The 27,553-nt window shown below is 37.8% G+C and overlaps 1 protein-coding gene across 4 annotated transcripts in view; it reads left to right on the top strand.

The window, feature by feature from the left end:
• Positions 1 to 21,025, top strand: part of LOC146385236 (zeta-sarcoglycan-like) — a 362,624-nt gene extending 341,599 nt beyond the window's left edge. For all 4 annotated transcript variants that reach the window (XM_084930860.1, XM_084930857.1, XM_084930861.1 and 1 more), the window contains one exon: positions 18,370 to 21,025. In XM_084930860.1, coding sequence (XP_084786986.1) covers positions 18,370 to 18,576 — 207 coding nt within the window. In that variant the 3' untranslated portion in view covers positions 18,577 to 21,025. The remainder of the gene's footprint in view (positions 1 to 18,369) is intronic.
• Positions 21,026 to 27,553: the final 6,528 nt, after the last annotated feature.

Raw genomic sequence — 27,553 nt, 5'->3', positions numbered from 1 at the left:
GATGCTGTTCACTTACTGTAGAATTTTTTTTTTAAACCTACCACTTCCTCTTTTGTCCCCCTCTTGTCCAGTTTCAACAAGGGAAAAAATATGTGTTTTTGAAAACAGTTTTTTCCCAAGTCATCTATAATGCGTTGGACATCAGAATGTGTCATTTAGTTAGATGCCTTTTTATGTTTAACAATTCATATGTCAGTGTTAAGTGCCCTAACAAAGAAAAAACATTCCCTTGAAAATGGCCAGATACAAGGACTGGACTGAAAATGAGTGAAATTTGCAAAAAAATAAACCAAAAAAGTTAATAAACCATTGCTCAAGAGCACTTAAAAAATTAGAAGACAGTATAGATCCCTGAAAGAAAAACATAAAGAAATAAGGGTTGGCTTGAGGCTTTTCCTCAGTACCATTCTCCATTTTATTTCTACCTCATATGACTTGCTAAACTCAAGAGAGTGATAATGTCCACAGTATAATAAAAGTGACAAAATCCACATAGGCTTGGGTGGATATAATACATGGATCAAACACAGAAATATCAACTGAGAGATTGCAGTTAAATAAAGACCAGTCTGGTTTGAGCAGAAACAAAAGTGACTTTTCATTTGGGATGATAAAACCTAAGTGCTATAATAAGGATCTGGAAATGGGCAAAAAGAAATCTGAAACATAAAAGGTGGCAATCTCATAATTGCAAATCACATATCATATAATATACAGAACTAGAAAAATTCAGACACAACCAGGCACACATGGTGAAATGTGCTGAGCATAATCTTCAGAACAAAACGAACAAAAGTAAAAGGTTATCCAAAGTAGTGCATTCAGTAAAATGAAGTCAATTTGTTCAAATCTTAATAAATTTTTCATGGCTTACACTATTTTAAATAAGGTTAAAAATATGCTGTTTTTAAAATAGATTAAATTAAGAGCACATTATGAAGATAGATGATAAATATACCCAAAAAGAGGTCAAGATGTGAAAAAGTGGCATATTTATTGCATTACTTTTTTGCCTTCATGATTGCCTTAGATGGCCTTTGGGACACTGAAATGCTGGTCATCCAGTTCATATTCACCCCCCTGAGCTTGTGGAGTCTCTGCTGTCATCCTGAGTCAGCCAATTCAGTGCATCAGGGATTCATTTGTGGCCTGTTGAGCCTTGACCAGAGCACACACAGGCATAGCCAGATAGCTCTATCATACTGTGTCCTCAATGTCAGTCTCATCTACTCAGTTTGTCTATTTTTTTTTAATGAAGTCAGTGTCACCAAATCTGGTTCCAAACTGTGTACCTCTGTTAATGTTTTAAAATCATATAAGCCTATAAATTAAGTATGATGATGTTAAACTTTTTAAACGTAACCTACAACATCCATCACTGTGTATCGCAGTGTTTTCTGTCTAGCCAATTTCTCTTATTTGCTCTCACATGAACCACCTTCGTATTGTTTCTTCCAAATAACTTCATCTACAGGATCCCGACAATTATTATTCACTTTTTTTCATCTTGAGTGCCCCTACCTACATGGAAAATATATGTGTCGCGGAGTCCTCTCCCAGGTGCACAAAAAGATTATTTACAAAGAAAATAGAAAACTAACTCAATTCAACACAAAACAAACATCTGTATACAAAACACAAGCGGCTGAGCCAGTCTGCATGTTACCCTCTCTGTAACATCTCACATAATGCCCAGGTAGGCCCTGACAGCCTTCTTTTATACCCCATTGCCCCTCCCACTAGGCATAATAGTCATCCCTTTATTATTTCTTTTCCCAAAACACTCTTTTTATCCTCAGCTTATTTCCAGCTGTATTCCTACAATACATATATATGTATATACAGACATTTATGGCCACTTCCAGGAAGTCTACAGTGTTTCACAATAACAAAAAAAACCAAACAAAAATAATGCAGTTCATGTGACCTTTCAAGTGCGTGCGAACCCACTATTTGAACCCCAGAACACCATACCATCGGCTTGCATAACCACTCATCTTATTGGCGATCACAGAGAGTCTATGCGACCGGCTTTATTAAAGGTAAGCAAAAAAGAATATGTTGGCCACCCTCTGCGCCGCTCAAAATTAGGGATGGGTATTAATAAGATTTTCACGATTCCGATTCCATTTTCAATTCTGTTTAACGATTCGATTCTTTATCGATTCTCTTATCGCTTCTTTTTAAAAAAGGAGAACACTAAGATCGATTAGCTTAGAACTTTGTTTTATATCTTCTCTTTGAACAAGATAGAAATTTAGGAGTAACATGGCCTTACAAACCCAACAGTGAGATCTTAAGAGATCCACAGCCTCCGGCTCTTCAATGGGGCGTCACAGGGTCCCCAGGAAAAAAATTGTAAATGTAAAATAATAAAATAAATATTCTTCTGTAGCAATAACAAAGTATAACATAAATTATTCTGTAGCAATTACACAAGAATATCCAGTAATGTCCCTGCCTACAATTAAACACATTCACTTACCGAAAATCGGGGGCATCTGCTGTGGCAAATGGGTGCAAGGCTTTTACCACAAACTTAGTCACTGCTCGGTGACATTCGTCTATCCTGGCCTGAAAGGAGACGCTACCGGTAGACTGCAGCGAGAACTGCCAGCATCTGAGCCAGCCAGACTCTGTCTGTCTCTCTCATCATGGTCACCTAAATGCACAGTAATGGCAGGTTTTGTAATAAGGCAGATCGCGCTAACATAATGTGCACTGTTAGTCGATTATTTACCTGCCGCATTAATGGGAGAGGACGTGCAAACGTTACCGCTGCTGCTGGGTTAAGATTCACGAGTCCGGAGCGGAATTAAAAACACGACATTCATTTAAGGTCATCGCGTGTTTTGTGAGCAAATGCTTTTGCATATTCGTAGTGTTTCCTCCCTTAAATGAAATATCTACTTTGCAAGTATTGCAAGTTGCCCTGTTGTCATCCGTTCTCGTAAAGTATAACCAAACTTTTGAGCGTTTGAGCCGCTTCGCTTAGGCGCCATGTTTCCTGCCAGGTAAATGACGCTCCGCAACGTGGTGACGTCATTCGGGGCGACTGGAATCGATAAGGGAATTGTTTGCAAAAATGGCAAACAATTCCAAGGAATTGAAACAGTGGGAACCGGTTCTCAACAAGAACCGGTTTTCGATACCCATCCCTACTCAAAATATACCTCTCACCCCTTTTTGTTTATCCGCCCGGTCGACTAAAAGACGCGCAGCCACGGTAATTGTACAACTAATGGTGGTGGTGCGTGTATGCGCCCAGATCAGCTGTTTGCGGCCCGGGACGGTGTAACTCCGTCACATCATGTATAAATCTTATAAAGTTTGTATCTGTCTTGTGTGAAACTTGTATGAAAAGCATACAAGAGTGAAAACAGATATAAGATCCCTTGAAAAATTATATAAATGAAACTTGTATGTTTTGGATACTTCCTAAAACAATATATGAAAGTAATGAGAAAGTGGCCACTTTCATGAGTAAATCATATAAGCCTTATATGATTCACTATATGAAGTAGGCCACAACTTATGCAAGTTTTTTATAAGTTTTTACTATTTCTTTTCCATATGGGTAACACTGGCCTTTCCCACAATGATGTTCCAGACGTACCTTTTGTGGAGCAGTTTGTACTTGCAAAGTATTTTTCTGTAGTTTCTCTTTCATAAAAATGTTCTCCTTCTGATGTCTCTCCTTGGTCTGTGCTGTCATTCTGTTTCCCAAGAGAAACACATCTGTAGAACCTATGCCTTTATATATTATGATTGACGGATTACTGTTATGTTAGATTACTCACATTATCACATCATCAGACCTTATGTTAATTTGCCCTTGTAAATCTGGCCCCTAAAGAGACGGGATAATAAGCAGCTTGAAAGGCAGGAAAAAAAATAATTTTAACAAATGGCATCCAGGGTTTATTCTAAAGATCATACTGTACCCTTGAGCCATTTTATCACAATGAAGCCCAATGATGCAATGTCTAGAGAAGCTCCCTTATCAGACAGTCCATTTGAAAACGGTCCATTATGAGGAGATGTGTTATCCGTACAGAAGAACATCTGATTGATACCTAGATTACAGATTCAAGTTCATACCATTTTTTCTGACATTTATGAATGTTACAATCAGTGACATTTTTCATATAAATTTCATATTCTTTTACTGCTTGATCCAACAGTGGTTTTGCCTTTCACATGACCTTTTCCAGTTATCCCCAGTTAACCACATCCACCTCAACATGACCCTGTGAAACCGAAAGAATTGTCTATACTGGTTAAAAGATCAAGAAAATAAACATATTACAGTGTTTTCTTTCATATCTGCATGAACCGCATGCACATTGACTCAACAATATTCTCAGCTTTTTATAAATTTGAGCTGAGGTCTTGTTCTAATACAGAACTTGGACTTGCTTTTTAGGTAGGTTTTTTTTTTTTTTTTTTCAATTTAAGCAACTAATATTTTCAACTTTTACAATTTTTTAACTTTTTATAAGTTAACCATCAGATTGAATCCCTGAATTTCCTTCAGTAGTAAGTTTGGTGGGGTATAAAGGTTGTTTGGGTTTTTTACATGGGCTCCTGGTAAATCCACCTACTTATTAAAGAACATTTATCATGACCCGTATTTCCCTTTGTGTTCCATTTTGGGCAACACCTAAAGGTATTGCAGTGATACCACACAGGAATATTCAAATACATTAGAAAAAAAAATCTCAGCTCTGTTCTGTAAAGATTCACGACTGAATGGCAACCAAGCTTTTCTTTAAAAACAAAAAATACATACATTCTGAAAGAAGACTTTATCCAAAAGCATTCCTTTTCATCCAGTCTCATACAAGCGTTCCTCGACTGCTGACACCATCAAATGAACAGAGAAGAGCAGATGAAGGGAGGATAGAAGGGGGATCGGATGAGAAGGAGGTGGAGAAGGATGGCAGAAAATAGATGTTTCTGTCGATTTTGCAGGAGAAAATAAAGGCGTGCAGGACAGCAAGGCTTAAAGCCAAATCAATGTTGTCAGCAGCTGGCACTTAAGAAGAGGCCATTAAAGTTTAAAAAGTTTGGAAAGCAGTGCTGGAATTAGGGCCAAATGGGTTAGAGGTAGGGGAGCGCTGGCTTCCATTAAAATCAAAGCCAACGAGAGCTGACAGATCCTCTCAGGATTCTTGCAGTCCTCCTGTGTTTTTTTTTTATTGTCTTCTCCCCTTTTCTTGTCATCTCTCTCTCTCTTTCTGTCTCTTTCACTCTCCCTTTGTCAACACTTTAGTCTATGTGAGCTTTCTATTCTTTTAATTATTGTTTCTTCTCACCTTTGCGTCTTCATAACTCAGAAATCACTGTCCCTCTGTGATAACCACAGACTGTAGTAAAAGATGGACAGAGCTTTTGGGGCTAAAGTAGGAAGTCCCTAAACCTGTTTTCTGGGCCGCTCCTCTGGTTGCAAAACTATTTTGAAGTATTAGAAGTATTTTAGAAAATCACCTTTCAGCTCCCTTGCATGTGACCTCACCAGAAACTTTCCTGACTTTATGGACTTCCACAAGTCTTATTTAAAACAAGTACATGACCATTTATTAACCCTTTAGAGCTTAGAGCAACTTGAAATGCTCCCAAAAATGGCACTACAGCATGTAAAAATATAAAGATAAGCTCTGGCGGACGTGATTCTGTGGTAGGTCTTAAAGGGTTAACTAATTGAAGGTTGATAAACCTGAGTATACGTTACTGCGATGGTCAAATTGCTAGCATATGAGCATACAGAGTCCCTCGGTTTTTGAGTCAGATCAACTCCCTTTCATTATGTCTTCAGTTTGAAGCTGCACATCAGGACTTTAATAACCAATGGGCATATCCATATCCATCTTTTTATATACAGTCTACAGTTATAAGTGAGACTGTTTCTATCCGAGAACAGAAAAGTATTTTGCAATAATGTCTGTGTTTATTGAAAGGAAGAGAGTTAATTTCTATGCAAGTTAAACCTTGAAAGAAAGTCTTGACATTGTTTTTACTCAGATACTTTGTTATTGTTTTGCTGACACCCTGGCCCTAATAAGGGAGCATAACAGTTTGGAGGCTCATGCAGGAACCACTAAAATCAGTTTGGAAGGAGTCAAGTTGAAAGGAACATAAATGAAATGATGCAAGAAGACACGTATGCCACATAATATGCACTTACTTAATTGTCTATTCTATTTCATTTTTTATACTCTGTCCCACAGGAGTAAATTCCCAACATTTTGAACCACTGGACTTGTATTTTCTAAAGCAATGCACTTCTATCATTAATGTGGCTTTATTTTATCTGGATGACTGCTTTAATGTTAACATTTTAAAGAATTACAAATAACTTCTGTAGGTGAGTGTCTGTGAAATAGGGAACACGTAAGCACTTAGATGTGGGAGTTCAGTAGCTCAGACTAGTTATTAAAAATTCAGAGCAGAGAAGACTGCCAAATGAATACAAAAAAAGTGAGAAGTGTCTGAAGTAAGCTGAAGTTTGCAGTGAACAAAGTCGCAGGAGATATTTGTACTAGATCAGGTCTGGCTGAGAAGAAAACAGTGGAAAGACAAAGCCTGACCGAGAGCGCGAGGGTTGTTGGGAGCACAGCAGACGCAGAGTAGGCACGTGTGGAAAACAACAGATGAAGTCGAGTAACCAGGCATACAGGATTCAACATTTCAGTCAGGAGCAGTAAACATACAAGGAACCAACAAACTTGACATAAGTAGCCAAGTTTGCTACCAAACAAGCACACAGAATAATCTAGCGAGCACTGAATAAACACTGGGGTAGATATGCTACTGAGACTGATTGAGTGATTAAATGCATCTGTGCCAAACTGGTAGTTGCCAAGAGCTGGAAGGAGGTGCTACACAGGGCAAAATACAGACACAGAAAAATAAAAAGCAGGGGCAAGACGAAATGGAAAGGAAGACACAGAAGTCCTCATGAAGACTGTGCTGCATAGCGTTGGAGGTGAGCAAAATTAATAAGACACTTTTGTTGTTACGTAAAAAGTATAGAAATATGTTCCAGTAAGGCAGACCTTCCCAAAGTGTGGGGCCCACCCCCTAGGGGGGGGGCGCAGAGCCATTGCAGGGGGGGGGGGGGGGCGCGGCATGAAAAGGGAAAAAACAAAACAACGCTTGGACACTGCTAGCACGGGGCGCCCACACAAACGCAAAGCAGGAGATGAAGCATAGCTGAATATGTTTCCAAACCAACTTCATTCTAAGCCAAAGACTCGAAAATATGGTGAAGCATATCTTCCCTTTGGCTTCACCTGCACAAGTGCCAAGGTAGGTCTCCCCTGCAGAATTGGTTTTCCCTGCGTCGAGAGCACGCGCTGGGCTGTTTAAATCACGGACAAACTGTCAGGGCTCTGTGTGCGGGCAGGCGGAGATGAGAATCCAAATGCAGGACTCGGAAAACGGAATGCAACTCAAAACCTTAGCTTTATTGCTGGCAAGAAAACAAAACATGAAGTGAAGACTGAACACTGAGACCAAAAAAGACACAGGCATAATCTGATGGTACGACGCAACACTGGGTTGAGGACAACACAGGGCTAATATACACAGGGTGGTAATCAGGGAATGGGTAACAGAAGGGAGACACAGCTGGGGGAGATCAGGGCTAACGAGACGGGGGAGCTAAGCTGCACACACTAACATAAGACAAAGACTTTCACAATAAGACAGGAAACAAGAACCACTAAACAAAGATGCAGACACGACACTGAGAGACAGACTAGACACTGAACAGAAACTGCAATACACATGAGAACCCAAAACCTAAGAACTGACCCCTCACCAAGAATAACAGAAACAGATCTATAATGATAATAATAATAAACAAAGCACCAGAACATCAGAAAACAATCCATAATGCAAAAATAAACCAAAATATAAGAAACTCAAAATGCTGGGTCAACACTGACCCAGAACCGTAACACAAACAGTATCCCCCATTCTTGATTTTTAGTTCACAAACACTTGTTGTAATAAATAACTACTCCTGACATTTTGGAGATATTAGCTCTTTATACAGTAAAGTTACAGTGGGATGCAAATAATATCAGGATGATCCTGCCAGGATTTGTTCCCTCGGTTCAAATTACGGACAAACAGAATCCTACAGTTGTTCATGTTTTTAAACCCATTTTGCACAGAGAGGCATTTTTTGAAAAATGTATTGATAGCAATGTTGAATATTATTACACAGGAAAAAAAACAACTACATGTAAAATAATCACACCGTGACGCCTCTGCCTTTGTAAATAGAGGGACAGTAACTGCGTGTGTGAATGTAAGAGTGTAAAACCTGAAGATAGAGACAAAATACTGTTAATCTGACTATCTGCCATTCTGCAATTCATCTCCTGTAAACAATAACGTGGCGCACAGCGTGACGTGGAAAAAGGCACATACCTTTAATGTTGCGTGACGAACTCTGTATTCCTCATCCACACATAAACCCAAAAAAGGAGTTTTAAAAAAATCTCCGTTTTCGGTGATTCCAAACGCCGTTTATGTGTGGACGAAACAGCTGCGTTTTCAAAATCACCCGTGTAGGTGCGGACGTAGCGTAAAAGAGTTAGTAGTTTATTTTCTTACTACCTGCAGATTACTTGTATTTGCTTAATTGTTTACTAAATGTTTGAGGTGTGAAATAAAACGCAATGGAGAAAAATATGGGTGTGTGTGGTTGGAGGATGTGTTTGTGTTTGTGCGTGTGTGTGTGTGCGTGCGTGGGCGGGCGCGGGGGGGGGCAATATTTTTCTTGTAAAACAAAGGGGGGCCCAGCAAAAAAAGTTTGGGAACCACTGCAGTAAGGGAAGCTACAGACAATTAGAATGCCCTTGAGTAAGGTCTATGAGTTCTAACAGTGGCAGTTTTCCAGTGAAACTACAACTTTGTAAATATAAATCATAGTGTATTCATTTATTTACTAAGTGGGAACAAAATCAACTGCAGTGATGTGTTTTCCATAAATGCAAGACATATAAATTCCATGATGACTTCCCCATCTGTGGGCAGGGTGTTAGTCCCATTTTTAACAACTTATTACATGCAGAAATCACACAAACCATTGTAGCTTACATACTGGTTTGCAGATGCTAAAGAGCTTTTGCATGCTCATACATTGGTGTAGAGTTTGCTTTCATTTGCAAAATGTGTAATAATGAGAAATAGAAAGTGACTTCATGTTGCATATTGCTGCTTGCATGTTGCATATTACTGCATTTGTTTATTTAACCTCCTAGGACCTGGCGTCCACATATGTGGACATCACATTTTGGGTTGTCTAGACCAAAATACTAAATTTTGCTCTACAAGGGCCTGATATCCACTTACGGGGACATTATACTGCACTGTTCTATCAAAATTTAAGACCAGTGTCCTCATATGTGCATCTCATTTTTGTCAGGAACAAAAATCAGGTAAAAAAAAAAAAAAATCTGGCAATTCTTTGTTTTTACATTCTTCAGTTCCCAATATGCCCAAAGTTCAAAGAGAAATTAAAAATGCATGATATGGAAGAGTTCGGGTCTTAGGAGGTTAAAGATATAATTTTTTCTATATGTAAAGGTGTGAATGTGGTATACCAATTCCACACCTCCTCTGTCACCAGGAAGTGGAATCCACAAAGCTGTATTATCGTGTTGTTGGCACAACAAAACCATTTGGTCTTTACTATGACTGCTATTATTACTATAATCATTATATAGGGAGTGCACGTTAATTTTTGTTATCATGGTGATAATAGGAACTAGTTACTATGTTTAAATACAATTTTTAGATAACTGAATTGAATTTAATTAGTTCAACCAATGTATTTTAAGTGTGGGCTGTATTTTCTCACCTCAGGAGCAAGAGCTGTTTGAAGTCTGAAGCAGTCTGAACAAATAAGACAAATAAAAAAAAACGAAGACCAAAATCTCTAAATGCAGAATTAAACCTGATAAAAACCGACAACTTTTTTCACTTGCAGCTTTTTTGGCAAAGTTTCTTGATCGCCATAAACTCTTTCAAAAGATGTCTACAATACCCAACATGGCACATTTGCATCTGTATGTGCTTTCTACCAGTGAGTTCAGCGAGGTGAAATCAGGTCAGCTTACACAAACTTTTGACAAAGTTAGGTTACCATGGAGTTTTATTGTTTGTTGACACAATGATGGGGCTTATTAAGAAACTGTAGCCTGGAGGTATTATTGGGGTGGTACACTGGGACTAATTTTTTTTTTTCCTCACTACTTCATGTTTTACCTGCGGGTAAGGCAGAATAGTAAGTAAATTAGAATGCTGGCAGGGGGTAACTCGCTGTTGTACCAAGTGATGCTGTGGAAGCCTCACAAACATATAACTATACACAAGTTAAATGCAAAACATGCACGCAAAATCTTCAACCCACAGATTAAGAGACGCACGTGCATTTTTATGCACTGATACACACACATACACACAAACATGAACTCAAAGGACACGTCCACAGCTGCCCCCCTGCTCTCTTGGTCTCCAGAGCCTTTCTGTTTACTTCCAAAACTTGTTTTCATCAGAGTGTGAGGAATAGATTAACAGATATCTGCCAATAGCTCTAAGTAGTGTATGTTTTTTCAAAGGTGTGATTAATGGAAATTTATTAGCCTACTTCACACTCCCTGAGGTGATCGTCATAGATGTGTTTGTTATTTTGTCACTCTCGGTCTGAGTGTTTCATCGTGTGTGGGAGTTTTGTCTGTCTGTCTCTCCCTCTCTCTCTCTCATTTGTTTTACCATCTGTCACTGCATATGTTTGGGGGCTCATTTATTCTGCAGCTCTTACTTCCTGCATTTGTTGTGTGTTTGTACACATCATTTTTATAGTCTCTCTTCTTGTATACCTGTAGAAGTTTGGGTGAATGATTTTGTCTATGCCTGCACCTGTGTGTGTTCTGAATGTGTTTGTTTGTATGGTACAGTAGAGTAGGCTGATATTTCTTTATGTCCCTGCTACATCTGGGTTACTAAACTCTCAGTCTCTCTCCAGCCTCTGTCATTTAGTCCGTTGTCAGCTCCCATTCCAGCGTCTGTCCATTCAACAAGCCTAATGGTCTGTGTAATACACTCAGAAAGCTTCACAGCCTCCCACCTATTGGTGTTGTTGGAGTGTGTGTGTGTGTGTGTTCCATGTCCAAGTGCAGGGGAGCAAGAGAGGAAAATAAAAAGAGAATGGGAGGCAAGGTGAGCTAAGGCTAGATGAACACAGAGGTTGAACTGAATCTATTTGTGTGGGCAGAATTCTGTGTGTGTTGTGAAGTAGTACTAGTGTCCTTTCAACCTCTATGAAACCTCTCTTCTTCTACTCTTTTATCCTTTTATCCTCTCAGTCAAAGATTATCAAGTTAACACAGTTTTTAGTATTTTTCAGTTCTGATTCAGTTTAAGTCAGTTGATTATATTTTGACACTGGAAACCGAATATGCTTATTCAGTTTCTCGCTGAAAAGGTTGATATGAAGATCAGTAAAATTCTCACATCTTTCAACAAACAGACAAAAAACTTTCTATGACTACCTAAACTCACAAGTTTCCATATTTTATCAGTTCATTTTATCAGTTCCCTATTATCCCGGGGTATTTCTTAGCAGGTGCCAGACAGAATTGCAAAATGAAAGAGAAGTTCATAGGGAACCAATCAAATTCAGATTAGCCCATGGTTATTATAATAATAATAATAAAAAAAACTTATCTATTACCATTTTATTTATTATTATATTTTTGATGAAGGCAGCTACATTGCTTTCATTTTCCCAATAGCCACAGCTCATTTCTTCCTATACATGTCATACATTATGTGAGTACTTTGGGGCATTTGATACAATAAATAAATGCAAGAATGAATCCATAAAACCCATTGCAAAGAGAGCCCATTCATTCTGAAATTACTACTTGGTTTTGTGGACGTGCCAATAAGGATTCGCTTTTAGCAGATGAAAAAAGTAGATAAAGACAGCCAAGAATGGTTTGAAAGAAAAAGGTAGTTGTGTAAAATCATTTTTAATATAATTTGACAGCTGCTTTGATGACAGTGATACCAAAAACTATATTTATACACCTTTTGAGGACACTGATAACTGAGAAGTATCATGCTACTTACACACATTCAAGTGCAGAAAGTGTCCTCTAGGTATTTGTAGAAAATGAAATATGACCAAAAATGAAAGATGGCATTGTTTGCATTTAATGGAAAACCTTATGGTGGTAATGAAATAAATTCTTGAAAAAAAAGTTTTTTCTGGCTTTTTTACTCTTATGTGCTTTACTTTTGCAGATGCAATTTTGCACCCTCGTTTTTGTCCTTAACTATTCTTCCTCATGCATCTGGTTTCATCTTAAATACACCTAAAAAGGTGTCCTAAAAAGATGTTTTTTCTCCTTTGAAACAACTCCACTGTATACAGAGAGCTCTTTTTCTCTCTCCTGGTCTCTTTCCAGATGTTCTATCTCTGATATGTCCTCTGATGTTTTGCTCTCTCCACCTCCCTTCTTTTTTAATCCCAGAAAAATCTTGTCCTTTCACCGCCACCACGTCCCCCTTCTCTCTTTCAGCTAACTTGCCTTCAACCCTTTTGTTCCTTTGTTTTGCCAAAGGAAATCATCCATGAAAAATGCTTTGAACCCCCATAATTGCTACTTCCTGCATGTTTCCGTCTTCTCAATGCCGGAGCAATGTGCTTGCTAAACTGCTGCTGGAAAGAAATGGGTGTAGACACATTTCCATTCATACTGTATCCACATAAACAGCCACCCACACAGACTTGTATATTTGGACTGAAATGTGCAAGGAATGCATATGACACACAGAAAACCAAAATTGCTATTTTTAGAGCTTTAGATTAACTTGTAAGATGACAATGTTTATATATTTTTTTTTGTTGTTTTGTTTTATTTTGGAGACTACATTTTTTTTTAAAGAATTCTGTACATTTAACTTGAATGATGGAATATGTAGCTTACCAAAAGAAGTAGCATAAAAACCAAATTTGGACCAAAATTATGTTTTATCTTTGAGGACTATTTTAACTAGGTTATTACCGCATAACTGTTATAAACACACTATTACATACAAAGCTGAAAAAACAGCTGTAACTGTTGGCCAAAGACAAAAGGAAGAGGAGAAGAAGAAGGCATGTTTAGTGCCAGCGAGAGAGAAGGAAAGGCAGGACTGCAAAGGTGAGAGGAACAGCTTTAAAAATAGGCTAAATGATGATGGTAAAGAGAGAGAGTTTGCTGATAGGATGGAGAGAAGGTAGATAAATTGTGTGCGCAAGAGACTAGACAGATGTGTGAAGCAAGGCAAGAAGCACTGGAGATGGATTCAAACTGTTAGTCTTTACTGTTTCAGTTCGCTTATACGTTATTTAATATTTAAATTAAATTGGTAGTGTTTGTCAAAATAAAGAATATTGATTCTTCTATTTATAATTATACCATTTTTTTAATAACAATGAATATAAAAGTGAAATCTGAACTGGAGTGCTATTTAATCATGACGACGTGTACTTTTTGCAGTCATGGTAGTAACTTCAGTGCACCCCATGAAAATTAATAGTTTAATCATAAAAATAATGTGTAAAACACACACATTTTAATGTAATGCAGGCATGTTAGTAAGTACACGTATAAACAGAAGTAAGAATGAAAAGCACTTATTCGTACCTGTTCACAAACAATATTATATTCACAGACACATCCTTCCCCACACTACTTGTTCTCAAGTACACACTGTCTCACGTGTATAGACAGCTAACGTCGAGCCACCTAATACTTACAGACACTTTCATTTAGAATGAATGTCATCACTAATCCGATCTTAAGCTTCATCAAATGACTTTCTTCCCTTTCTATCTATCCATCTGTCTGTCCATCCATAGTCTCACTTCTGTTATCCTTATTCCTTCACATAATCACCGTACATACATTTCTCTTTCTTGAATTTCTATCTTCTTCACTTCCTTTTTTTATTGATCTCTTCCTCGCTCTACCCTTCCTTGTAAGCCATTGTAACCCACTAATTGCCTTTTTGTCTTTCCAATGTCATATCCTCTTCTCCCCTTGTTTTCTTCCCCATTATTTCCTACTCTTCACCTCTTTTTCCTCCAACTTCATCCTCTCTTTTTGCTGCACCATTTTGTTGCACTGATGTTTCTATTGTTTAGAGGAGAACCGATTTCCATTTCCTCTCTTAAACATGCATGCACCCAACTCTTGTCGCCGCCACATTCGAGTGCCATACCCAAGTTTGTTTTAGATGTAGCTTTCTGTTACTATGGCAAGTAGGTTGTTAGAATTAGATTTGGGCTCTGTTGCCAACCGTGACTGAGTCCTGCTCCTGTAAGGCTATAACTGAGCCCTGGCAGCTTTTGTTGGAAGCCAAAGGGAAGATGACAGGTGTGCACCAGGGACCTGTTAAAGGAATACCTTGACATTTAGAGATACTGCGGTATTTTCTTTTGTTCTATACATAAGTAAAGAAGTTCACACACCCGTTTTTTCACTGGCTCTTAAAGTGTCTCCTTTTCATTGTTACTATGTCTCATTAAAACCAATAGGCATGACAGGCTAATGAGATAGCTCTACACAGCTCTGTTAAAGAGGTTGCCCATTTTATTTAACACAAAATCATCTATTTCTTTTTGCCCCCTAAATCTTCTACAGAGACAGAACTATGATATTAGTAACTTCTAGTTTCTATTAAAGTCATTTTATCTACACTTGTTGGAGGCTAAGCGGTTCGAAGCTGTTGCCATTTTTGTGTGAGACCAGTTACCATGGTTACGGTTGTGTGCCTTGTCTTTAATGTTAGTAGAAGAATTATTATACCCTTTTTCACAAACACAATGCCCATGTCAAACTGCCCTACAGTAACAGAACAGACTGACTCTCCGCTTGTAATTTCCAAATTAAATGTCTGAACGGAACCAATCACTCCCCATTCTACAACTTGGTAGGCTCTTGACTGCAGAGTTACTGAAAATACGAATAAAAAGAAAGAACTTCTTTTAAATAAAATGAAATTATTAAGTGATGCTGAAGCCTATTAAGACACGAGGGAGCGCATTGGGGCTGGGAATAGCATTTACTGTAATCTGACTATTAAAACATTGATCAGGATTCATTTCTCATAAAGGATGTTAGGTGATTTCAGTAAAATATACATTGTTGAGTGATGCAGAATTGATTTGATTATGACTTTATGAGTGTACTGCAGCAAGTGTAGGTAAAGGTAGTACTATAAACCATTTTAGAGATTTTTTTTATTTATTTTATTTTGTCTCTTGTGTGTAATGTTGATAGATATCAGGCCACGTTTTATTTTTATGATTAATTAATTAATGTTGAGATTATGAAATTCCAGTTTTTATTTATTTATAGGAATTTGAGTCTCTTAAGTATCAAAGAAATCAATCATTTCAAAAGTTCTGCAGATTTGTCTTCATGTTAATGCATGTACTGCTTTTATCTAAACAGATACTCAAAGGAAACATAAGCAGCACCTCTGCTCTGCTCCATCACACAGAGAGCTTGATTTTTTGTGTGTGTGTGTGTGTGTGTGTTTGTGTGTATACACTGTATGTACAGATGTTGTTTATACAGCTCAAGATGTGCCCCGTCAGCTAACGTGAAATCATTAGTTATACTAATTGGTTCCTCACTACCGGCGTATCTTAATCCCTCATTCCTCTCTTCCTCTTTTTCCTACATTCATCTATTTCCCTCCTTCTGTGTCGCCTATCTTCTTCAAACCACTTCTGATATGACATTTTGTCTCTCACTCTTTTATCTGACCCTCCTTTCCATCTCTTCTTCCTTACTCTTGCACTCATGGCAATTTTCTTCACACTTTTTCACTTCCCCTGTCCTCATTTCTAAAATGAAGTAGACAAATAACAGGGATGCAGATGTCTGCTGAGATTACCGTCCAGCCTGTGGGTATGTGTGAGAGAGCGAGAAATAACAAGCAGAGCTTCCTTGAACATTACGGAGTAAATAAATAGGCAAGTGAAGCTGTCAATAGAAGCGAAGATTGTCTAATGATTATTGCTTAAAACTCACCTTGTATCTTATGAAGACAGGAGAAAATAAGGCAGACAGAGCAAAGGAAAAAACAGTTTTTAGAAACAATTGTGTTTTTTTTAGCTGTCCACAAAGTTGTAATTAAGGCTAATACCTCAATAGCTGAAAATGAAACTGTGTTCTTTTTGATTACTGTAATCTCTTGTGATTCTTTAGAACATGATTTTTGTGACTGGGAAGCCACATCACTCTGTGCAGCCTGATAGTGAATTATACAGTATGTTTCTGCCCCCCCCCCAAAAAAAAAAATAGAGTGAATATTTTCAGAGCCCATGGACCATTCAACACATAATTAATTTTCAGTAACTGTGTTTGATTATGGTTCAAAATGTATTTTTAAAAAATCAAACCAAGGTTATCATGTTAATCTATTGAACTACTTCTGATCTTTCTGTAATGTTCCAACATTAGAGTGCAATAGATTTTTGATTCTTGTAATCAGGAGAGCTTTGTAAATGCGGGAGTAGACTGGGTATTTCACTAAGCTTGTCTGGACACATAACCCAGATCCAGTGACACCAACAAGAAGCTGCTAAAAAACAGTCATTAAGTCCATCAAAGGGTGCATTAAAATGTGGCCTTTAATGTTTTGTTTTGTTTTGTTTTTTGTTTGGGTTTTTGTTTTTTTGTTTGGGGTTCTTTTTTTGGGGGTGGGGGGGGGGTTGTTTGCTTGCTTGCTTGCTTGTTTGTTTGTTTGTTTGTTTGTTTGTCTGTCTGTCTGTCTGTCTGTCTGTTTGTTTGTTTGTTTGTTTGTTTGTTTGTTTGTTTGTTTTGGGGGGGTGCATTTTTTGTATCAGCTTGCTGAAAACTGTACAAAGGTTCAAACACTGGAAATCATTTGTTTAGCTAACTTGACATCCAGATATAGCAAAGAAGTGTTTAAGTATCAAATATTATTATCCTTATATTTATTTTTGTGTTAATATCAATAAATATTTACTTGATTTTAGAGAATCCAAAATAAACGACAACAAAAAAATCACTGAACACAGATTTGAAAATATGGTTTTTTTTGTGTGATCTCATGTTCAGATATGAACATTTTATTCTTATCTATCTTCTCAACTTTACCTGTAAGTCTTAATATTTGTTCGATGCTTTTTTTGTATTCAATAATGTCACTGACCTTGCCAACTAATCTAATAATCAAATTATTCTCTTTTAGAAACAAGACACATGGAACTTTGCTGGCCTTTTGACCCTGTTCTTACTTTATTTTTATTTTAACTTGTTTGCATTTTTCTGTGTAATTTTGAGTATGAACTACTTTTGGACTTATTGAGATTTTTTCCCCCTTTCAATCTGTAGTGGTTCAGTCCAGTAGTGGTGGTACTGGCTTAACCAATCAGCTAGTACCACCTTGTTAAATGCTAATTGGTCAGCATTTGCGAATGTGTGATTGGTCCACTTTCTTCTGTTTCCTGTTTTTGTGTTTAAACACAAACTGTTTGATATTGTGTAATGAACCTGATGAAGGCCACAAGGCGAAATGCGTTGGTCACCCAATAAAGTTGTTCCCTAATACTTTAAGTGTCTCTGGAGTCTTCACATCATCAGATCTTTGTCTTCTCCATGCACCTTGGAAGTAGATGAACTTGTGCAAGATTTTGTTGGCCTTTCAACCCTTTAAGAAGTCTGTTAAATTTCAAATAAGCATATGTTTTTAAAAGAACCTATAGAATTCAGATTCAACAGTTTGTGATCATTTTTTTAATTAAATGTGGCACTTAAATGATCTATCTTAGACAGTCTTATTCTTTTAAGTCTGATTTGTGATAAGTGTGATACAATATCAAATCACCTGGAAAAAAAGAGCTGTTTCCAGTATGTTTTTTTCTGTTGCATGCTTTTACTTCACTTCTCTTTTCTCCCACTGATTTCCTTCCATTTCTCATAATCTATCTTGCTCTCTGCCTCATTCACTCCCACCCTACCTCTTTATCAAAAGAGACCTGTTCTAAATAGAAATTCCTTTTTGTGTATGCATAGATCTTTCATGATGACAACCGTAGTCAACAGCACGAAGTAGTCATTGCCTTCAGCAATGTGACCTCTCTTTCGACGCACCAAGCATTCCTTGGTTCCCTTTTTTTTCTTTTTCCCTTTTTCAAATTCTCTTTGTTTGTGCATTACTTTCAGCACCAAGACCATCCCTAAGAGCTTTGCCCCCTACAGCTGGATTCTTTGTAACTTTTGTTTCCATGTTTTATGCATGTTTTTTCTTTTATGTTTACAGATCTTTCTAGATGCCAACACTATCAGACTGGGCAACATTCCCCTTGGTAGTGCTGTGGATCCCCTGGAGGGAGCGCCTGCAGGTACCACCTACACCAAACAGACTGTGTACGAGCTTTGTGCCTGTGCTAACGGCAAGCTCTACCTGTCCCCTGCTGAGAAAGGCTCTACTTGCCAAACCACCAGTAACTTTTGTCTCTGGAGCTGAAAGCGGGAGGTCGAAATACACACGGGACATATGGTCGATTGAGTTTGAAGCTAATATAGCCAACAGATTGAATCACCATGGATTTATGGCTTGATGGGAAGCTTTTGCCAGTTAACAGACTGAATCAGCATGAACTGTAACAAGGCGACAATTTCATGTCTGTTCACCAATCAAATAATATGGATTACAGCTTGGCAGGAAGCTAATGGTTGCTAACAGGCCAAATCAACATAGACTGTAGCTCGGTGTTAAGCTAATGCCAACTAAAGGACTAAATCAACAGAGACTAGAGCTTGAGCAAAGCTAATACCAGCTCACTGGTTGAATTAATGTGTTGGTGGGTAGCCAATGCCAGTCCAGAGCATGGATAACTTTGTGGGACACAAAAGCCAACAAGATCAGCTGATGGGTTTCATGCTTAGACCACTCTTGGACATATGTGAGCAGTCTCAGTCTGGGGCTGTTGTTGAGTGTCTTTCCCATTGTTTAATTGCTGCCATGATGATTGCTGAAGGTCGCAAAGACTTTGGGTTTTTTTTTTATGAACAGCAACCTTTGTGTGTTCAGAAAATAGCCGACATGTCCTGACAAAACATACACTTGTTGCTATAATATGATGAAGGAACACATACTTGGCAGTGACATGGACATGAAAACTTGGTTATCAGTTGGCTAACAGACATCAATGATGACATTTGTTTACCCCAGTGGGTAGCTAACAAGAAAATCAAAATATAGTTTTGTCTCTAGGGAAGCTAAGGCTAGCTAACGGACCAATCTATACCAGAAAGGCCTTCTCCCTCTATTTCCTCTCCAGCCCTTCAACTCAAACATTGACATGTGACTCTTCTGCATTAATCCGCACCTGATAGTAAAAATGCTCTCTATCCCCACTTTTCATATGATAACTAATGCAAATTATTGTGATTTAACCATTGTATTCACCAGCTTCTTTTCCTAGTATTTTTTTTACATTCTTCATATCTATTTTTACTTTCTTTTAGTTTTTTCTGATGACATCTTTTACTTCTTCTCTTTTTTCCCAATCAATGTTTTTGTATTCCTTTATCATTTCATATTTTGCGAATGTTCCCCTCTCCATGCGCTAGTTATTTGTTCTGTCTATGCACCTACTAGCACTGTTCAGGTAAGGAAAAGGCCTATCTATTTCTTCCAGCAGTGTAGTTTAAAAATGAAAAAAACGCCACATACAGACTGCTTCGACTTCCTCCTCCACCTTTGTCTCCACGTCTTTTGTTTCTCACAAGTTATTCTATGTGGACATATGATGGTTAGCTACAGACAGCAAATGGAACATAAAAAGGGAGGAGAAAATGAGATATCAGTCTTCGATCATACTCAGGTAGGTGCTGTAGCAGACAGACCACTTTCTGGTATAGGGCCAAACTTCCAACGCCAGGCAGAGGCAGCAGTCAGCTGAAAGACAGACCAATTTTAGTCCTCTTATGGGGTATTATACGTCTTCATCCAGGCTGTCTTGTCGGTCATACTGTCTTTACATCTTTTTTGCTTGACCTTTCTGCTCTTCATGCCAGGTTTGTGCTCTTCCTTTTCAGCTACCAAGAGACATTTTCACTCTTTGTGCTCAGTCCATTTTGTCCTTTCTGTATTTTATTGCAGTATACCTGCCACTCACTATTCATTGTTTATCTTCCCAGTTAAGAAGCATCTCACTTGTTTATCTCATATTTTTATCCCAATCATCAATCAACTAGCATACATTAATGTTGTTTCCACATCCTATCCGTTATGCTTTCTCCAGTCTAAGTTGGAAATGTCCCTCTATAGTCATAGTATTCTCCCTTTCAAAATATCTCTAAATCTGGAAAATATGGAAATCTTGGGAAATACTATTTTGGGGTGTATTTTTGTTTTTTATATTATTCAGTCAGTCCCAGAAGGGGGATCAGTGTGAATGGCCATGAGCTGGTTAACCTGGTGCCCGAAATCTGTAATGGCTAGGGGGGAAAAAAATTCAAATCAACAAATTTGTGTGGAAGAAATCCCCCTGCAAGAAGTGATGGATGGATTTGGTTTATATGTGTATGGACTCAACGAGAATAAGGCCCTGCAGCTTACTTTCTTTTTTAAACAAAGCGATACACAGGTGCCTTTGCTACTGTTGGTAAAAGCACATCACAGTCTGAACATTCACACTACCCTCAGTGGACCATCTGCAAGTGTCTCTGAACTATCTATTTTATCAATCTACCTATCTAGTTTGTTTTCCCTTTCTGCCCCTTCCCTCCTGGTTTTGTAGAACTCTCAGTATATCCAGCTGAACAATGAATAATTCAATCATTTAAAGTTTAATTTTCTGATGTGTTCCCCTATGGTTTATTCTTGATAATAAAAAAGCACAAATTATGCCATGTATATAACAATACCAATAAAATACAAAATAAAATAGTATTGTTTTTAAAAAGAATCTCTTGAACTGGTGTTGTAATTAGTATGTAACCATCACTTTTTTATGTTCCTAACAATGTTTTTTTAAGGTATATAGAACATCGAGAAGCACTTGGTCAGACTAGAACACAACTATCTTCTGGGACTTTTTATCTTGGGAAAGCTATACCATATTTAACCCTGCTCTTATCCTTTTCTTTGTCTGCTACCTTTTACCTGAAGAACTTGGTTTCAACAGGAGAAGAATTTGAAAGACATGTGGATGAAACTGCTTGGTTCAGAAAAGAGCTTTGAGGGTTACTCCTAGTAGGCTTTCAAAGGATAAAGGGTATACTTTCAATCAAATTGTGTCAGATTTTACTCCAGAGTTCATGGTTGACTCGGTGACTGCAAGGTATCCAGATCCTGTGGCTCTAAAATACCCAAATCATCACCCCCTCCTCCACTGTGCTTGACAGGTGGTATGAGGTGTTTGTGCTTGTATCCAATGTTTGTATTTGCTCGGATGTCTACTAATGGGAAGATTGTCAACTCACTTGAAAGTTTTCCATTTGTGAATAATCTTTTTCATTGTAGAATGTACAGTTGTTTGAAAATGGCCTTATAACCTTTCCCAGATCGATGGGAAGGAACAATTACTTCTTTAAGATCACTGCTGATGTCTTTTCCCATTGGGTATTGTGTTAACTCAACTAAATGCTCAAGCAGGGGTGATTTTAGAATCGAACATTTATGGAAGCCAAGTCCCCAATTATAATATCACACATATTCCCCTTGCAATGGACTATGCTGCTGGCAAAACATATTCAATCATTTTCACATCTCAGTTCGTATTGTCGTGTAAAAAAAAAAAAAAAGATTCTGAATGAATCATCACAGATTTTACTATAATACAGGGTGGATACTTGAGTTATCAAACGTGAGGCAAAGGCATGTTGATCAGGATTTCTTTAAGTAAAGTTAAAGAACTATTTTTAGCAAATACGAGGAGAAACGTGCACGGTTCGTTTCAGAGTCTTTTCACCAGGTAAAGGCACTAAGAAGGGCAACAATTAAGGCAGTATTTTTTTTTTTTTAAGTAACAGGTAATTTTAAATGCAATGTTTCGATCAACTTGTACTGAGGTATCTCAGAGATTACTTGTGCAGCTAAACTACTGTACACTGACAGAAATGGGAAAAAAACTTTAGACTGGTCCGGCCCACCTAAGATCAAAGTGGCATGTACGTTGGCTTCAAAATGCATTTCACATCCATGGTATAAATGGTATACTGTTAGAGCAGGGGATGGAAATCAGCCAAGATTGCTCCTGAAACTTCTGCTTACATCTTGTTGAATTCAGCTGTGTGACTCCACAAAGAGCAGTAAACCTCAGAGCAGAAGCAGGTCAGCTCATCACACCCTGTACACTAAGAAAACATACTAGAGCTTACAATAGAAATGAATGTGAGTTGTGATCGTTTTCACCTTGCTCAGCTACTAAAACAGATCTTAGGATTCTGCCACCTGCCAAATATCACTTTAACCCCTGAGTATACAAATTTTTCTATAGAGGTAAACTCACCTTCTAAACATTTATTTTCGTGTCTTTCAAAAATCATGAAAAAAATTGTTTACAGACACATGTAACCACATGGATGCTTTGGGGCAGAGCAACCGTGACCAGCACATTCAATTGTCATTTATCAGTGAGGCCGGTGGGTCACATGACCCTTAGGCTTCCTGACAGTAATGGAAGGATGTTATGTGCTCTAACCTATTTTAAAAATGTACAGGTAGAACCATTTAAAATTGTGTTGTGGTCCTATAAAGACAAGTAATTCAGAACCTTATTATACTTAAACCTTATTTGTATAGAACCTTATAGTGATGCAAGATACAATGACAACTTGTGGGAGTGAAGTCTATTATCTTGCATTATAGTTTGTTTTGAAGGGCACTTATGAAAGAGGCCAAATTTACTCAAATTGGCTCTAATTAGTGTGAGGTTACAATATTAAAAATGGCAATGTTTCATGTGTAATTTATTTGTCATGGTGCCTGGTGAGCCAGGGTTTTGCGTTTTGCAAATGTTTAGAATATAATGTAATATAGTGAAACAATGTGACAATTCAGATCAATAGCAGGCAGCTGAAGGAGAATCATGTAAACAAGCTGAAATCAGACCCCATTTCCAGCAATCTGGTTATTGTGGTGGGAGTGAACTTTTCATAAGTTCTGGGGCGATCTGCTGCATCTCCCTTGCTTCATCGCTGCTCCCTGTAGTTGGCGTGCTCTGTCAGAAGTTAAGACTAATTACTGACACAATACCGCTTGACAGTATAAAATAACACGGCCAACTGATTCAGCATTGTGCCCTCATTCAATCCACTCGACGGTGAGTCAAGTTACTTTGTTTGTTTTCTTATAATTAATAATGCAGTCAGTGAGCTAATGCTAGGCTAGTGAAGCTTAAATTTCATTACTGGTTTTGATTTCTGTTTGAAGCTGTAGGTTTTTATTAAAGATGATATTCTCATATTATAACAATATGAAACATTTTTGTTGCCTAAGCAACAAAACATAAAAAGTTAAATTAACAATTAAAGAATCCTTTTTCTTATTAAAAGTGCTCTCCTTCTATATTTTGTTTTTTGTTAATCATTTTTTGTTATTTGGATGTCACCTCTTTCCAGGACCGTGCTGCGAGCAAGACATAATGTTCAGTGGAATGTCTTGTATAATTCTGTCAAGATTTGCACAATATAGTAATTTTTATTATTTGTTAATGTGGTTTCTAAGTTGTTTATGCCATCTATTCCTAATTCCCTAAAGTGGTGGCAGAAAATTCAGATTCTCAACAAAAAAAGGAGAATGGGCCAAATGTGGTGTTTATGTGGGGTCCACAAACTGCAAAATGCAGGCAGATTTTCCATTTGGCAAGTAAATCTTGGAAGGCCACACTGGAAGGTGCATCCATCAAAATAGGCATGTAATAAAAAACAATGCAGAGAGTCTCTACTGTGTCTTGATGTCACATTTTTTTTGCACTCCTTCTGTCCTCTGCGCTCTGTGTTAGAGTTTGAGACATAACAGGCTCATTATTCTTTTTCCCAACACTCATTACTTTTTAGCCTTTTGTGTTTTTTCCCTTCTTTGTCAGCTTGTGTTTACCTGCCTATGTTCCCTGGCTGTATCGCCTAACTTCTGTGTTTTCTCTACCCTGTTTTTGTTTCCCTTTTTGCTTGATTTATACTTGGACTTACCTACTTTTTCTGGATCTCCAGCTAATCTTTGTTTGGCTACCTTTATTTTCACCACAGTGTAAGTTTTATTTAAAAAAGTTTTATTCATTTGCCTTCCCACTTCTGTGTCTAAATTTGAACTGAACGCTGCATTACAAAACAGACAGTAGATGACTCGCCATGTAGTCAAGTGACAGCATTTACTGAGGTGCTCCAACAAATCTCTACTTATTGATGACCCAAGTTGTACATATGCACAAAGAAGAGGTCTAGTACTGCCGGTGTGTGATAAATGTGTGCGCTTGAATGACAAGCACTGCCAACAGAGGTGCAAGATAATACTCTCATTTCCTCCTTGTACATTAGGACACATTACTTATAATAGGAGAATGGTTAGCCACTATGGTCACTACATATGAGAAAAGAAAAGAGTACAGTGGACATGAAATGGGAAGAAGAAGAATGACACTGGTTAGATAAAGCTCCTATGTTTCCATGAATATAGAACATATGTTTGGTCATTCTTTAAACCACAGGTATTATCAGTGAAGTGAAGGTTGCCTTCAATCATGGCGGCATTAATCAGCTTTTGTTATCCTTTCCAAATATAGCAAATCACCATAGCATTCTGACGTTCTTAAATGACAGTCCCAGCTGACGAATGTAAAAGATAAACTTAAAGAAAAAAAAGATTTTATGGCTCCCAGGACACACCACAAAGAGCTATTTATGTTTCTTTGTAGTCTAAAAACACAAATTGCGCTTCCAAAAAACCAATACACAGTGTTCTTTGTAATGACAGGCATCAACAACTCTGTTACAATTCTGCCTATTTTCATGTTTGATTAAGCTTGTTTTTTGATGTTAGAGAGCATGCAAAAATACTACAATTATGTGACTAATAGGAAAAAAGGAATTATCTGCTCATGAATGCCAGAGCTGATGACGTTTCAAAACAATTCGATTTACATGACTGGCACAGTGATTTTGTACTTAGTTTGACTATTCAGTGAGACTTATGGAAATTTTTTGTTGTTATAAAAAACAAAATGACATGTTTTCAGAAACCTGCCTCCTTTCAATGAGAAAGGGAAATAACTGTGCACTCTTGATTAGGAATGATGATACACATATATTACAATGTTGAAATTTCCTGATGACCTATACAATGCATGGTATCCAGAGGATGTGTTTGTATCATGTTCAAATGAGTCCACCAAGATTTTTTAAAGATGTTTAGTTTATGAGAATAAATATTTGTCCATGTTCAATAGATTGGAGGGGATAGTCATCTAAAAGATAAGAAAATGCAGAATTCATCTTTGTAAAGAATTATGATGTAGATGATTCAAGATTCAAGATTCTTTATTTGTCACATGTATAGTTAACACGCAGTGAAATGTGTCCTGAAACGCTCATCGACTGTGCAAAAAGAGAAAACTGTATACAGTAAGTGAATTATATACAAAAGAGGACATTATGTGTTGTAGGTAAGTGAATTATATACATTAAGTAAATTAAATTAAATAATCTGGAAATTTTAAATTGGGATTCTGAAAATGTACATTGTGTGAGTGGAATGTTCAAGATTCAAGAAGTTTACTGTCACGTACACTGCAAAACACAAATGGTTACGTGTCTTGCAGACGTTCAGCTGGAGGTCGTTGTCCTGGCACCACAATACCAGATTCTTCACCTCATCCATGTAGGCTGCCTCATCATTGTTGGAGATGGTGCCCAACACCACGGTGATGTCACAATTCACAATGGTATTGGAGCCATGGGTGGCCACACAGTCAGAAGTATAGAGGGAGTAGAGCAGTGGTGAGAGTACACACCCCTGTGGCGCTCCCATGTTGATGGTGATGCTGTCGGAGACACACCTACTGACCCTCACCACCTGAGTTCTGTCAGTGAGGAGGTCCAACACCCATGCACATAGACGGCCGTTGAGTCCTAGATGGGCACTATTGTGTTAAACGCTGAGCTGTAATCAACAAACAGCAATCTCACATAGTTACCCTGTTTCTTGTCCACGTGGCTGAGAGTGGTGTGCAGGCCATAGGCGATGGTGTCCTCTGTGGATCTGCTGGGTCGGTAGGCAAACTGGAGCGGATCTGTGGTGTTTGGGATGGAGGAGGAGATGATGTTCTTCAACAGCCTTTTGAACAACCTGTCTTCCTTCTCTCACCCCAACCGGTCGCAGCAGATGGCCACCCCTCCCTGAGCCTGGTTCTGCCGGAGGTTTCTTCCTGTTAAAAGGGAGTTTTTCCTTCCCACTGTCGCCAAAGTGCTTGCTCATAGGGGGTCATATGATTGTTGGGTTTTTCGCTGTATCTATGAAGCGCCTTGAGGCGACTTTTGTTGTGATTTGGCGCTATATAAATAAAATTGAATTGAATTGAATTGAATTGAATTGAACATCTTCATTACCACCAAAGTCAGTGCAAGTGGCCAATAGTAATTCAGGCATCAGGGCAGGATTTTTTATTTATTTATTTATTTCAGTTGTGAGTTTCTGAAACACAGTTTGTGGCTTCATTTAACGATCGCAAATAAATAATCATAGCGTATCATAGCCATACCCTGAAAAAAAATATTTTTTCCCTTTTTAACCTTATTCTTACAGTATGTGACCTTAATGCTCATTTTCAATTTATTAGTTCTGACAGTGATTCAAAGTGATCCTGAGACATTCACATTCATACATTAAGTGGTATGAGTGTTAAACAAGTTAAAAGAAAAGTGTTTCAAGTTTATAGCACTCTTAATCGACCGTGTGGGTAAAGCTGTGAAGTGTTCCACATTGTTTGATTAAATACTGATTGCTGTTATCACTGAATGTGTATTCTCAATTGCTGTTGTCAGTCTTTTTAGTTTTTCATAGTGAAGTTCTAAAGTCAACAACAGTAAATACAAAACATTGTTCAACTTTAAAACATACTGGGAGAAAACTGCGAATGGACTGTGTGTCTGTGTGTGTTTGCAAAAGGGAGGAGCGTCTAGCTCATAAAAGAGTAACAGGAAAGGGAAGGGGAAGTGGAAATTATCGACAGTGGAGCTATTTGTCAATACTGCCACACACTTTATGTCATTGATCATTTTTATGATTTCATTGTAAATATGGTAAAAATCAGTGGATGTGCTTTTATTCTTTCTGGTAAGTTGTTGGTTTTTTGGGGGGTTTTTTGCTTCTTTTTTTTTTAGTATTTGCACCTAGACAATAAGCAGGTGCATAAACGTGGTAGCTGTCAAGTAATGTTTGCAAATATTAAAATACAATTCATATCACTATTGATAGAAATGTTAATATTTGAAGGTAT

The sequence above is a fragment of the Perissodus microlepis genome, chromosome 6 (assembly GCF_051167445.1).
Source record: "Perissodus microlepis isolate ML-2025 ecotype Zambia chromosome 6, ASM5116744v1, whole genome shotgun sequence".
Taxonomy (NCBI): domain Eukaryota; kingdom Metazoa; phylum Chordata; class Actinopteri; order Cichliformes; family Cichlidae; genus Perissodus; species Perissodus microlepis.
Note: the sequence above shows the minus strand (reverse complement) of the source record. Positions and strands in the feature narration are given on the sequence as shown.